Below are 12,297 nucleotides of genomic sequence, written 5' to 3'. Positions count from 1 at the left end.
TTTTCTGTTGCTATGACACAATGACAAAAAAAAAAAAAAAGAAAAAACCTAAAAAACCTAAAAAAACCTATATGGGAGATGAATATCTACTGAAAAGCCCAGATGTTGATACTTCCTTTGGTTATAAGAACAGTAGATGGTGGAACAAGAGAACTCACTAACTCCTTAACTTCTTTTCATTCTGCCCCATGTCTCAGGTCTCTGGTAGAACCAGAGCTGTGCAAAAGATTTCTGTTGGTAATTCAATCAGCCCTGTTCCCATCATTTTTGCACAGAGGTACAATACAAGTACTTCCATGACTTTACAGTGATCTTTTTCCAGGAATTCTGTGAAGAGCAGAAATTTAAATTAGTTTTTCTACCATGTCTTTAGGGGGTTGGGTGATCTCCCTATTTGAAGCAGGCCAGCTCACCTCTACACACATTTTTAGTCTCCCTAGGACACTTTGTGAGTCTGGAAAGTGGGTAGACTTTCAGGTAGCCTATCACCCTAGTCCCCATATCTGTGTTGGTACTTGGGCACAGTCCATGAAAGAGAAAGGCAAAGTAGAAAGGTTAGAAGGAAGGGACAGAAGAGAGCCTTCATTTCAACAGCATTTTACCTGTGCAAAGGTCCAGAAAAGAGTTCAGGACTTAGCCCATATTTTATTTCCTGGAATAATACTCCTTGCAATTATTTACCACTTTCTCAACAGTTTTTTGGTTATCACTTATTTCAATCTGAACTTGCTAAGCTAAATTCTTCCCTGGAACATATTGTAAGACCTTTACTTGAAATTAACGGAAAACTATTTCACAATCAGCACTTAAATCAAGCCCCAAACATACGCATTTCTTGAGGTAAAGGTCTTCAGCTTTTGTAAAGCACTCCTGGATGTATACAGTATTCCCATATCATGATTTTTCTGCAAATGCCATGATACTTAATCTTCTACTTATAACTGTCTGACTTATGAGATTTCCAAACTATTATTTACCAAAAAACAGACGTGTTTCCTCTTGGTTGCAGTAAAACCCTGAAGACGAAAACCAAGTAGATGATGAATATGTGGAATTCCATGACATTTTTTCCTTTTATCACATTTTTTAAAAGAGTCAATGACAAATTTATTGTTTTAGACAGGTGAACCTCCAAAAAGGTTCTAGGTTCACTTTTCATGTCACAGTATCCAAATTAAATAGCAAGCCTTTAACAACATCTCAGAGCTCAGCTCCCAAGCTAAGAAACACATACTATTTTTATGAGGTAATAATACATGTTGCCATTATCAAATGCTCAAAATATTATTTTCCAAGAATTTTATATATCTGTTTCAAACACACCTGATTGCACTAAAGGAACACATTCCACATGAAGCCCACTTCATAGAAACAGCATCTCATCACATATACTACTTTTGTTTTCAAACATTTTAGGGAAACAATCTAGAAATGGGGCTGCAATAAATATGTTCTTTTCTACTTGAGAACACAGAAACAGTCTCCTAAGCAGATTCAGAAAACAGATTTCCAGAAAATACATCAAACACAATTTCAGCCAAATGGCTCCAGGCTTGAGGCAGAACTAAAACTTTACCAAATGGAAGTGCTTTAAACCAGAGATTAAGGATTATTGACTGTTCAAGATATCCTTCTGCAAAACAGAAGACTCAATCCTGCTTCAATTGAAGGCAATTGGGCATTCAGCCACTGGTTTCAGCAGCAGGAAAATCAAGCTCATAATTCCCACATTTCATCCTGAAAGAAATATTCTGTTACAGAAGCCTAAGAATATCCAAACAGCATTTCATTTTTACGATCAATACTATTTTCCCCAACAAAAAACATAAACTAATTGGAATAATGTTTAGAAAAAATAAACACTTTTCAGATGTTTCTGTATCTTTATGTAAGCACTACCAAGTATTTTAAAAGCTGCATCTGTGTTTCCATACTTGACTGCTAAATCCTTGCACTACAAAAAGAAACTGAAGCATTGTACTTGGCCCATTTAAACAACATATTGTAACAACATTTGGGAAAGTAGCATGAAATGACCAGAAAGATTTATGCTCACAAGGAAAACGAGGAAACAGAAGGAGGTTGTTGTGAAAGAGTAGCTTGAGCTTGAATGCCAGGGCCAAATCCTGTTGGTTTACACTGTATTAGCACCGCTGACTATTCAAGGGAATGCAAAAAGCTGGCTTTGATGGAAGGCTTAATTCTGTTTTGTAACAAGTGCAGTAATAACTGCAAGAATTAATCAGAAACTAATTTTAAATATCACATTCTGTATGATCTAGTCATGGGTAATCATTCAGAAGACTTCAGTATTTTCTTTCAGTGTGTCCAGCAAAAGAAAAGAAGTGAATTCATTGTCAAGGCTCCACACCACCACGTTTAATGAATTACTGTGGTGCCATATTGTGCATCAAAGCAATAAAACACAAACCTATGCACCTACGTCTCACACTATGCAGCAATTTCAGTACCTTGGTATTTATAATCTTTAAAGACACTTCTGTTTCTTTAATCACTGCTTTCTGGACATATGAATGAAGTCAAGCCACTACAGTCTTAACACAAAAATACATTGCTTCTTAGTAAAGGAGATGCAGGTTTCTTCATATCCAACATACAAAATGACTTAGTGTCCTGGCAAAGCTATCCTGGGGGGGGGGGGGGGGGGACGACAAACAAACAAAAACAAACAAACAAACAAAAAATTAGGTATGGTAGGGCACTTACAATTCCCCCTGTATTATATAATCCTGTTTTGAAGGTTTATGGACCAGCCCTGTGGGCAGGGAACAAGTTGGATGTTCCCCTCAGAAGGGCTGCAACAGCCCCCTCCCACAGAAATCCTATGACCATGAAAAGGCAGATGTGACCTTCATAGAGCAGGATCCAAGGAAAACAGAAGTGCTTCTGTACGGGCTCAAAAGCCCCTGAATAGACTCATTGAGAACACTGCTAGCACTGAGCAGCAACAGCACAACAAATGGGTCCTGTTCTGCATCCCACACCTGAATTTCCCATTTTGAAAGGAAAGGTTGGGAGGAGAGTGAAATTTGGAGAGGAAACCCAGGAACGAACATCTGACAGGGAACACAAGTTTCACACTAGGACAGAGGTCCTGCTTTCAGAGGTTTTTCCAGAGTTCTGAGGGAGCACTCTTATTAGTTGAATGCTCATGTCATTTGCTGTGAGCCAAGCACTTGCTATACACAACAGTCCTAGGCAGGATTTGTTTTTAAAACAAAACAAAAGCAAAAAATCAACCAAACAAAAAATAAAGACACAACAACACAAAACCAAAAATAGCAGAAAAAAAATAAGAAAAAAAATCAGAAATTTTTATGCAACCAAACCTCAGGAACTGATGTTAATATTTCATAAAAAATTCACAATGTCCTAACCAAGCAACTGCAGGAACGATTCATGCTGTAACATTTCCAATTAGGAAGAAAGGCTGTGGAGAATCAGAATTCACCTTGATGCAAAACTGAGAAATGGCAAATGCCAGCTATGAAATGGAAATCCCAATTCTCTGAACCAAGTGAGATTCTCTCAGCTCGCATGTTTCAATTTTTAACACCTGATAACAGTGCCTGAAGCATATGAGAAACAAAATTGGGTTTATTTTAACTAAAAGTTGCACATTGATAATGAACATTCAATGAATGTTCCTTTCTCTGTGGGAAAGTGACTGAATCCACAACATTTAAGTCAATCAAAGGCCCAGTGCATGGGATGGCAAAGTTAACTTCAGGAGTCTGAGTTCAGACAGAAAAGACAAATATATGTGTGACCCATATAGAATATATGGAATCCCTCTGATTTTCCTCGTTCCCACTGGAAAAAAAAATAATAATGAAGACACAAATAGGATCTTTTTTCCAAATTTAAGTTCTGCAACCTGATTTAAAAGGGTTCATGACAGCCTGTAATTTCATGCAAGAATTATATTTTTAGTCATAAGAAATTTTTAGCTCCAGTCTTTCAGAATCAACCAAGAAAGTAGTAATTTACTAAAACTGAGTTTTATGGGATTCAATGCAAGTTAAAATGTAGAAACAAATGAAAAGTCTAAACTTCATTTTAGGAAGTTTAACCTCTACACTCAATTTACAGTCAAAACAACTCCTTCCCTTCGCTTTTTCTTAATATCATACACACTTTCATATTTTCTGCTTCCTACAAAGGATTTCCAGTTGCTGTTCACTAACTCATGTCTACAACATATCTCTGAGATACGCCCTTATTTGTTAACACAGGGAAGCTAGTGCATAGTAAATCAGGATGTAACTTTCCATCCCACTAGATCCTCTGAACTAGTTTCTATGTAGATATTCATAAATTATTATCCTATTAATTCAACGTAAAAGTAGTTCAAAGTAACCCAATGTACTTTCAAAATGGAGCAGGCTGCTTTGCACAGACTATTATAACATTGCTGATCAGACCAGCAGAGACCAGTCACACAGGTGAGGGATTCAGCAGTGCTCCGGACGCATCACTTCAGATTGTGCCTGCTACGGGTTTAACCATGTGATTTTGGGAAACCCCTCTTGAGTTGCAAGAGGCCAAGCTGCTGGGTGATACTGGCAAGTGCCAGCAGAAGACACTAACAGTCCTTTTCTAGAGCATCAGCCTGGATGAGGCCTGGTAGAAGCACAGATCTGACCATACCATGCATGCTGCGACTCACCAGTAAGACTGTATGATCCCTGTCACAGCAAGGCAGCTGAAAGAGATCCAAACAGAGCCACCACACTGTCTGTAGTCTGACTTCACCCGTGTCTTCTATTTTTCCTCTAACAAAGGCAGAAGACAGAGAACTTATTTGTTTGGGTTTTTGTCTGACCATGTTTGACCATGCCAAAACTTGAATCAGTCATTTGACATTAGCATTGCAACCAAATACCAGGCACATACAGCAACTGTTGCTTGCTCTTTCCCCCTCAGGCTGGTACAACAGCTTTGAAATATGATATATTGGCCCAAAAGGGGAGTCAATAATCCCTTAACAATGGAGTAGGTCTGCTTGAAAAAAATGAGTTTAAGCAGCTCAATGAGACACTGCAACCTTTCTTATTGAAACCTTGACATTTGCCAATGCATAAGATCATATTTATGAGGCTTTTCAGCTTACCTAAGATGAGACATGACAAAGGGCAGAGATATCCAAGCTTTAGAGCCACAAGCTCTTCCAGATTATCTAGGTTTGACCAACTACTTTGTAGAGTTATTGCTACTTTGCTGACAAAATGCCTTGGTGACTAAGAACCACTTTCCTCATCATAGTCACAGTGTGGAAGAACTTCTGGTCCAGTGACTTTTACTTTAAAAGACAATTCTATTTACTGACACTTGACAAGTTTTTCACTAAAAAAAACCCAAAACATACATTTGAATCAGGTCAAAGACAGCTTTTATTACGCTTAGACTAGACCTGATAATAATCAACAGAAACAACTTCTGACATGCCACAGAGCAACAACCATTTGCCTTTTCAATTAATTATTCCCTCATTGCACATGTACAAGCCCCATTAATGGTAAAATAAGATAACTTGTGTGCACAGATAGGTGAATAAAAAAGGGGATGAATGGCCCCAATTTAGCCATGTCCTGCTGAGTATCCTTGACTCATCAATGCTTTACAAAAACAACTACTTCCAGCAACCTCTGCCATTTATGACATGAGGCAAAGCAAAAGAAAAAAATAAGAAATTTAACTTTTGATTTTTGCAAAACTTAAAGAGTTAGTTTCTGTAAACATCTGGGATGAACATGAAAAACTATCCCAAACCTCTCCACAGGCTGGGGGAAAGTGAGAGAAATACAAAGACATGTACTTCAATGTGTCCATTTTTTCTTCCTTGAATGTGTAATAAATGCTTATGCAAATATCAATGATCTTTAAAGAAGCAGCCAGCTTAAAATAGTGAAGGGCTGGGAAATTAAGCCACATGAAATCTAAACTGTTTAATAGGCAATTAATAGCTGAATCAGTATGCAACAAGATCTCTTATTGCATTAAAAAGTGCCAACTCTTGGTTGTATAAGTGACAGCTTAAAAGATGCCTTAATCAAGAAAGAAAAATTATTTATTGAACTTTTCAAATGTCAAATTAAGCTTCTTCACTAAATGTTCATTAACTGCCAAGAAAATTCTTATTAATTTTAAAGCACCATGAACGCACTCTCATGCAATGACCTTATTTGATGCAAGCTTCATTTCTTGCAAACCTATATTTCCCTTCCTCTGATGAAGCGCTATTAGCAAAGATCCTAGGACCTCTCTTATCAGATAAGATTTTAAGACACAGGAGAGATCCTATTCCTCTGCTCTGACCAAAATACTAACCTGAGTGTCACATTACCAGAGCCTTAAAGTCACACTACCTTCCAGTACGTTTCACCATGCTTCACATTACAGCGGTTTTTAGATGGCAACATCTTACACAAAATATTTGCTGACTCACCTCCACAATCTGCTGGTGACATAAACCACATAACACCCCAAACATACCATATACACACAGAGTAGATAGCAAATCAGAAGTTAAAAAGCAGCATATTGCATAAATGCTGGCTGCTCCCTTCCCCTTGTGGTTTCCGGCTCTGACTCTGTTTGTTGTTCTTGATGAGCTAGCAACTTGCCTGAGAATCTGCTTAATACATACAGCCCTTATTCCCCACAAGGGAACAGCCCACCTATATTTTTTTTTTTCTCCAAACACAGAATTTGCCAGGCTTTCTCCATGCCAAAACAACCTTGGAAAACTACCCTGATGCCAAACGACTGAAGGATATGTGCAGCCAAGATTCCTTTCTGCAGCTAGGAGTAGGAATTTACAACTTGGCCCCCTCTCATTAATGGGATTTTGCTGTCTTTTGTGTTAGTGGAATCATAGCCCCCCAAAAAATCCTCTTACTCATTCCTGCATAGTCATTAAGGCTTCCCTTGTGGACAGTGGTGAGAGAAATTAGGCTCAATTAGCAACCAGCAAGATGAAACTCCAGTGCACACTTTCAGATACAATAACAGCATTAAAAAAAAGGGAAAAACAAACAAACAAGGAAAACAACCCACAATGTCCCCCCACAAGATTGCTCCTACTGCACTCACCACAGCAGCCACTGCAAGTGTTAACTCGATGCACATACAAGTCTCCAGTGCAACTGTGTCCACTTTACCAGCTGCACCAGCTGTGCAAAGCAAACACAACGCTAGTGCTGCAACAGGCAAGTGCCTTCAGACTTTGTCTCCTAGGTGTTTTCCAGTATAACCTTAAAAGCTAAGAGCCCATAAAATCAGTATTGAAAAAAAAATCTGCACATATCACCCCCAGAAGGTCTGGTTTTAACAATGGATTCACATTTGCTTGGGGGAAGGTGGAGGGGGACACCTGACAGTAGACACAGCAAATCACCAAAGGTAAAGGAAAACGAAGAGTAAAGGATTCTTCATGAGAGAGAAAGTGCAGAGAAATTACTGATGCTACACATGAATAAGCAAGAGAGACTGGAAAGCTTTCAGCAACAAGGGTGGGTATTATATAACACTACTACCCAGCTAAACCACCAGGATCTCAGTCTTAGTGACTACTGGCAGCATATCTTTGGTGTTGCCCTGGCAGAGGATATAAATACAAGCTGCATCTGAAGCAAATCACTTTTGGAGCTGCTGTTACAGCACTGCTCCTGCTACTCACATAGTACAGCTGTCGCTACAGTAAAGCCTTAGACTACTATGTGGACCAGATCATATTATATCACATATATCTGGCGATATCACCCTAGAACTGTCATGTACCTTTACCATGCTCATTCAATTTACATCAAATAAAGCAAAAGCGAGTAATTGTTTTCAAAATATTAAGTTTCTGAAGTTTTCTTTCAAATATATTATTTTGTTTGGTGACTTGTCTGCCAATATAGTGCTAATAACTTGGATCACCCATGAATGCCAGACACTGAACCTCTGGGAGACAAGCTAGGAGCCTTCTCAACCTGGCGATAAAAACTTTTTTGCTGTTTCACCCACGTTTAGGGTAAAAAAACCAAACAAACAAAAAACCCACAAAACAAACAAAAAACCAAACAAGGAAACAAAAACAAACAAACAAAAAACTCAAAACAGAAACATACTAGATCTCAAGCCTTTTTTGATTGTTTTCACAAGATTCCCAATTTGAGATAAGTGGAGGAATTCTTATCAAGAATATTGATCTTGTGGCAGAGGAGGCAGCCATCTGCAAACACTTTTACTATTTTCTGACTTAGCAACCAGCTTCCACTCACAAGACCAAAGAATTCTTTGCCTCTTAACCTTGCAAATAATGGTTTGAATCCTAGGTGTACTGCAATTTAATCTCTGCATTTGCTAAACTGCTCCAGCAGTCTCATTATTGTATTAGCCACAGGTCATCCACATTCTCAGCTTTCATAAACAGAAGGCCAACACTTACTTTTCATCACTTAATGATGCAAGGCCTTCCTCTTAACGCAGGTAAAAAAAAGCTTGACAATACCTTGATAAAACAGGATTAACTTCTCCCTTACTGAGACCTTTTGTTTCAAAGCGAATCACCGTACTACCATGCCTATTTTATTCTGGTGCCGGCAGGGGGAAAAAAAAAAAAAAAAAAAAAGCACCCCTCTTTAAAGATAATTTATTTTAACCAAAAAAAATACTGTTCTGCAATGCTTTTAAGATAACTGTTGCAAACCCTATACGTTATTAAACCATTCTGGCTACGCTGCTGCTGCGCTGTTAACAAGTGGAGGTTACAGGTCGACACCCAACAGGTAGCTACACCTCCCGCATCTGGGCTGCGAGCCGACCCTGCCTCCCCGCTCTGCCCAGAGGACCCTCTCCTCGCCACGCCCGGCGACACCCGTGGTGGGGCGGCTGCTGGAGCCCCCGCCAGCCGGGGAACCAGTTCAAAGCCCCAAGTGGGGCAGAGAGCGAGGTTTTCCCCTCCTCCCGGCCCTCTCCAGCCCCTCCGCCCGGCCCAGAGGGCGCCGCCCCGGCGGCCGCAACGGGGAGAGAGGAGGGAGAAGGCGGCTGTGCCCCGCCGGCGTTTACCCTCCATCTCGCCGTCAAGGTGGGACCGGAGGCGAGGGGAGGCACCTCTCCCGGCGTGGCTCCCGCGCCGAGAGAAGCCGAGCCCGCAGCCTTCGCCCCGCACACCCGCAGCCGCCCGGCCGCTCCTCCAGGCCGCCTATTAATACCCTCGCCGCCGCTGGCCCGCCGCCATCCGCCTCCCCCGGCGGGGGCGGGCGACGGGGCACAGCCGGAGCGGTGCCGCCCGCAGGCAGCCTGGCTGCCCCCGAGGGCTGCGCTAAAGGCGGGGATGGTGGGTGGTTTAATGCCCGGGAGTGGCCTTTCTTGCGAACTCGGGGAGCTGTGGCTGTCGCTGCTTGGGACAAGAGTTTGTTTTGGTGCCTCTGAAGCCTGGCCCGGTGCCTCAAAACTGTGCCCGGGGCTGCGTGGTGCTCCCGGGGACAGGCAGTCGGCAGCCGGGCTGGTCCAGCCCAGTCCAGCCCGCTGCCATCCGCCTGGACGGGCACAGCATCCCGCCGAGGGCAGTTTTCACAGAATCAACTGAATGTTCTGGTTTGGAAGGGACCGACAGGGGTCATCGAGCCCAGCTCCTGGCTCTACTCAGGACCATCCCCAAGAGTCACACCATGTGTCTGAGAGTATGGTCCTAACGCTTCTTGAACTCTGTCAGGCTTGGTGCTGTGACCACTTCCCTGGGGAGCCTGTTCCTGTGCCCAACCACCCTCTGCGTGAAGAACCTTTTTCTAATATCCAACCTAAACCTCCCCTGGCACAGCTTCAGGTCATTCCCTCTGGTCCTGTCACTGCTCACCACAGAGAAGGGATCAGTGCCTGTCCCTCCACATTCCCTCACAAGAAAGTTGTAGACTGCATTCAGCACCCCCCCCCCCCAAGTCTACCCTTCTCTGAGCTGAATGGGGCTCTTGATGAGTTGTGGCTGACATCCCTGCTGCAGTTCATTCCAGGACACCAGTGCTACTCAATGGAACACAGGCCTTCTTAATTCTCATCCCTTTGTTTTCTCTTAATTACTATTTCTTAAAATACATTTCCTCCTAATTACTACCTCTTAAAAAAGTAAACAAGCTTTCTTTTGGACAAAATGCATTAGACTGTTGTCACAAAAAGGTCTGAAAGTGTCCAAAAATTAAGTACCAATGCCCCCAAAAGTTTGTCTTCCCTTAAAATTTGGCCCTGATTGAAATTTGACAAATATTTTCAAAAGTCAGTTAAATATTCGCACATGAATTAAATGTTTATTCACATGTAGTATCCTAATTTTCCTTGTTTGTGGGGAAACAAGCATAGCTCTTTTTTCATTTAACAGCAGACTTTACTTAGTCATTAAAGACTTCTATAATTGGAGAAGGTAATTTTGTAGCCCAGTAGATATCCTACACTGCAAGAGATAAGTATTAGAGCCTCATTGTGAGAGATAAAAGTGGTGGATGTCACCAAATTAAAAAGTTGGTAGTTGCCTGGGAACAAGCTGATTGTATTCATCATGGGGAAATGAAAGACAGCTGCAGTCAAAACTATGCATTTCTGATGCTTCAAGAGAGCTAATTTCCCCAAACTGAGAAAAACAGTAAAGGGAACCGACAAGGCAAAACGTGTTTAGTGTGAACATCAAAAGAGGAGCTCTCTTAAACCTTCTATTAAATGGCCAAAAGACTGTGACTTTGCATTCATGGAAGGCAGTAACTTTACCATAAAAACTCAAACGTGGCAGTTGGAAAGAAAATGGAAAACAAAGAGAAATTATATAAATTACAGTTACTATAAATTACAAGTTACAATAACAGAAATAAGTTCATAGGCAAGCAAAAAATCCATGGTTTAAGAGCCAAAGATAAAGAGGACATTTAAAGTGTGTTAGGAGCAAAAGGGAACCCAGGGATGGTACTGGTCCATTACTAAATGTGGTATTTTTTTGGTGTGGAAAGTGTAAATATGTTCAATAAGTACTTTTGCGCTACAAAAGGAACAAGTAGGTGGATGCCAAGGGAATTGTGAAGAACTGGTCCAGCCTGCTAGTTATCAAGAAAGATAGGAATCATGAGCACTCTTCTATAAGAAAACTTAGACAACTTTTAGTCCCAGATTCAGATATGTGGGCTCTTTCACCTGTGCTAGTAAACTTTGGAATACTTGTGAAATTCCAAAGGTGTGATAACCTTATACCAGTAGTGAAAAAGGGGCAAGTGCAATGAGAGAAAAATACAGGCCAACATAAACACTCTAAATAGTAATGGGAATAAAATTTAATTTTAAAATATTTCAAAGAAATAATAGAAATAATTCCAGTCTTTTTTAGGAAGACCAAGTCTAATCAAACTTCTCTAAATTAATTCTTTGATGAGATTGCTCATTTGGCTATGTGCATAGTGACAATTCAGACTTTTAAGAAAGTCTGGAAGAAAATGTAGTATCCCATGAGATCATTAAAGCAGATGCTAAATTGGCTAATTAGTAATGACTAATCAGCCTAAATGACTGATGACAAAAAGTAACGAACACTAAAGGGATTGTGTGTTTCTGTGAAAAAGGATCACATCTGAAAATGACACAAAAAGGAGAGAAATGGCAAAGGTATCGGCAGCCATGTGAAGCAGTCTGAATTGAACTGAGCGGCAAACTGGACCTTGTCAAACAAAATACATTTACTATAACTAAAGCATAATTACTACAATTAAATCCCAGTAAACAAGCTTGAAGGACTGTAGGTGTGTACTGAGAAGGAAATGACACTTGTTGGAAATGATTTTGGGGTTGTAGTCACCAACGCATCATAAACACTCTCTCTGACGCTGGCAAAAGGAAGGATTAACCTGCATCAGGGGAGTAGGAAGTAGGGGAGATAGTTTTATCCCTGGATATATCACTGATGAGACCAATCTTGTATACTGTGTTCCTCACCATGTTTTAAAAAGAACATCAAAAAATTGTAGAGGGCGCACATTAAGATCTGAAAATGTGACTTGAAAACTGAAGAAAAATTCTGCTAAGTGAGACTTAAAGAGCACAGTCTGTTTATCGTATCAAAAAGATTGACTTGATTACAGCACATAAGTACCTCTATGGAGGAAAAAAATACTGAATTCTGAAGGGCACTTTAATCTAGCAGAGAATGGCATAACAAGAACCTGTAGTAGAAACTAAAGTGAGACAAATTCAAATAAAGCACAACATTTTTCTTCTTAAGGGGACAGTGCATCACTGAAACAAGCTAACAAAGGC

General features: G+C 40.6%; 1 protein-coding gene across 2 annotated transcripts in view; it reads right to left on the bottom strand.

The window, feature by feature from the left end:
* The window catches only part of GADL1 (glutamate decarboxylase like 1), an 82,522-nt gene extending 73,342 nt beyond the window's left edge, over positions 1 to 9,180 (bottom strand). For both annotated transcript variants that reach the window (XM_027897745.1, XM_027897754.1), the window contains exon 1: positions 9,079 to 9,180. In XM_027897745.1, coding sequence (XP_027753546.1) covers positions 9,079 to 9,085 — 7 coding nt within the window. In that variant the 5' untranslated portion in view covers positions 9,086 to 9,180. The remainder of the gene's footprint in view (positions 1 to 9,078) is intronic.
* Positions 9,181 to 12,297: the final 3,117 nt, after the last annotated feature.

This window comes from Empidonax traillii, unplaced genomic scaffold (genome assembly GCF_003031625.1).
Source record: "Empidonax traillii isolate 1590-97213 ecotype Southwest subspecies unplaced genomic scaffold, ASM303162v1 scaffold19:size3308961, whole genome shotgun sequence".
Classification (NCBI taxonomy): Eukaryota; Metazoa; Chordata; class Aves; order Passeriformes; family Tyrannidae; genus Empidonax; species Empidonax traillii.
This window is presented reverse-complemented; position numbering and strand designations above follow the sequence as displayed.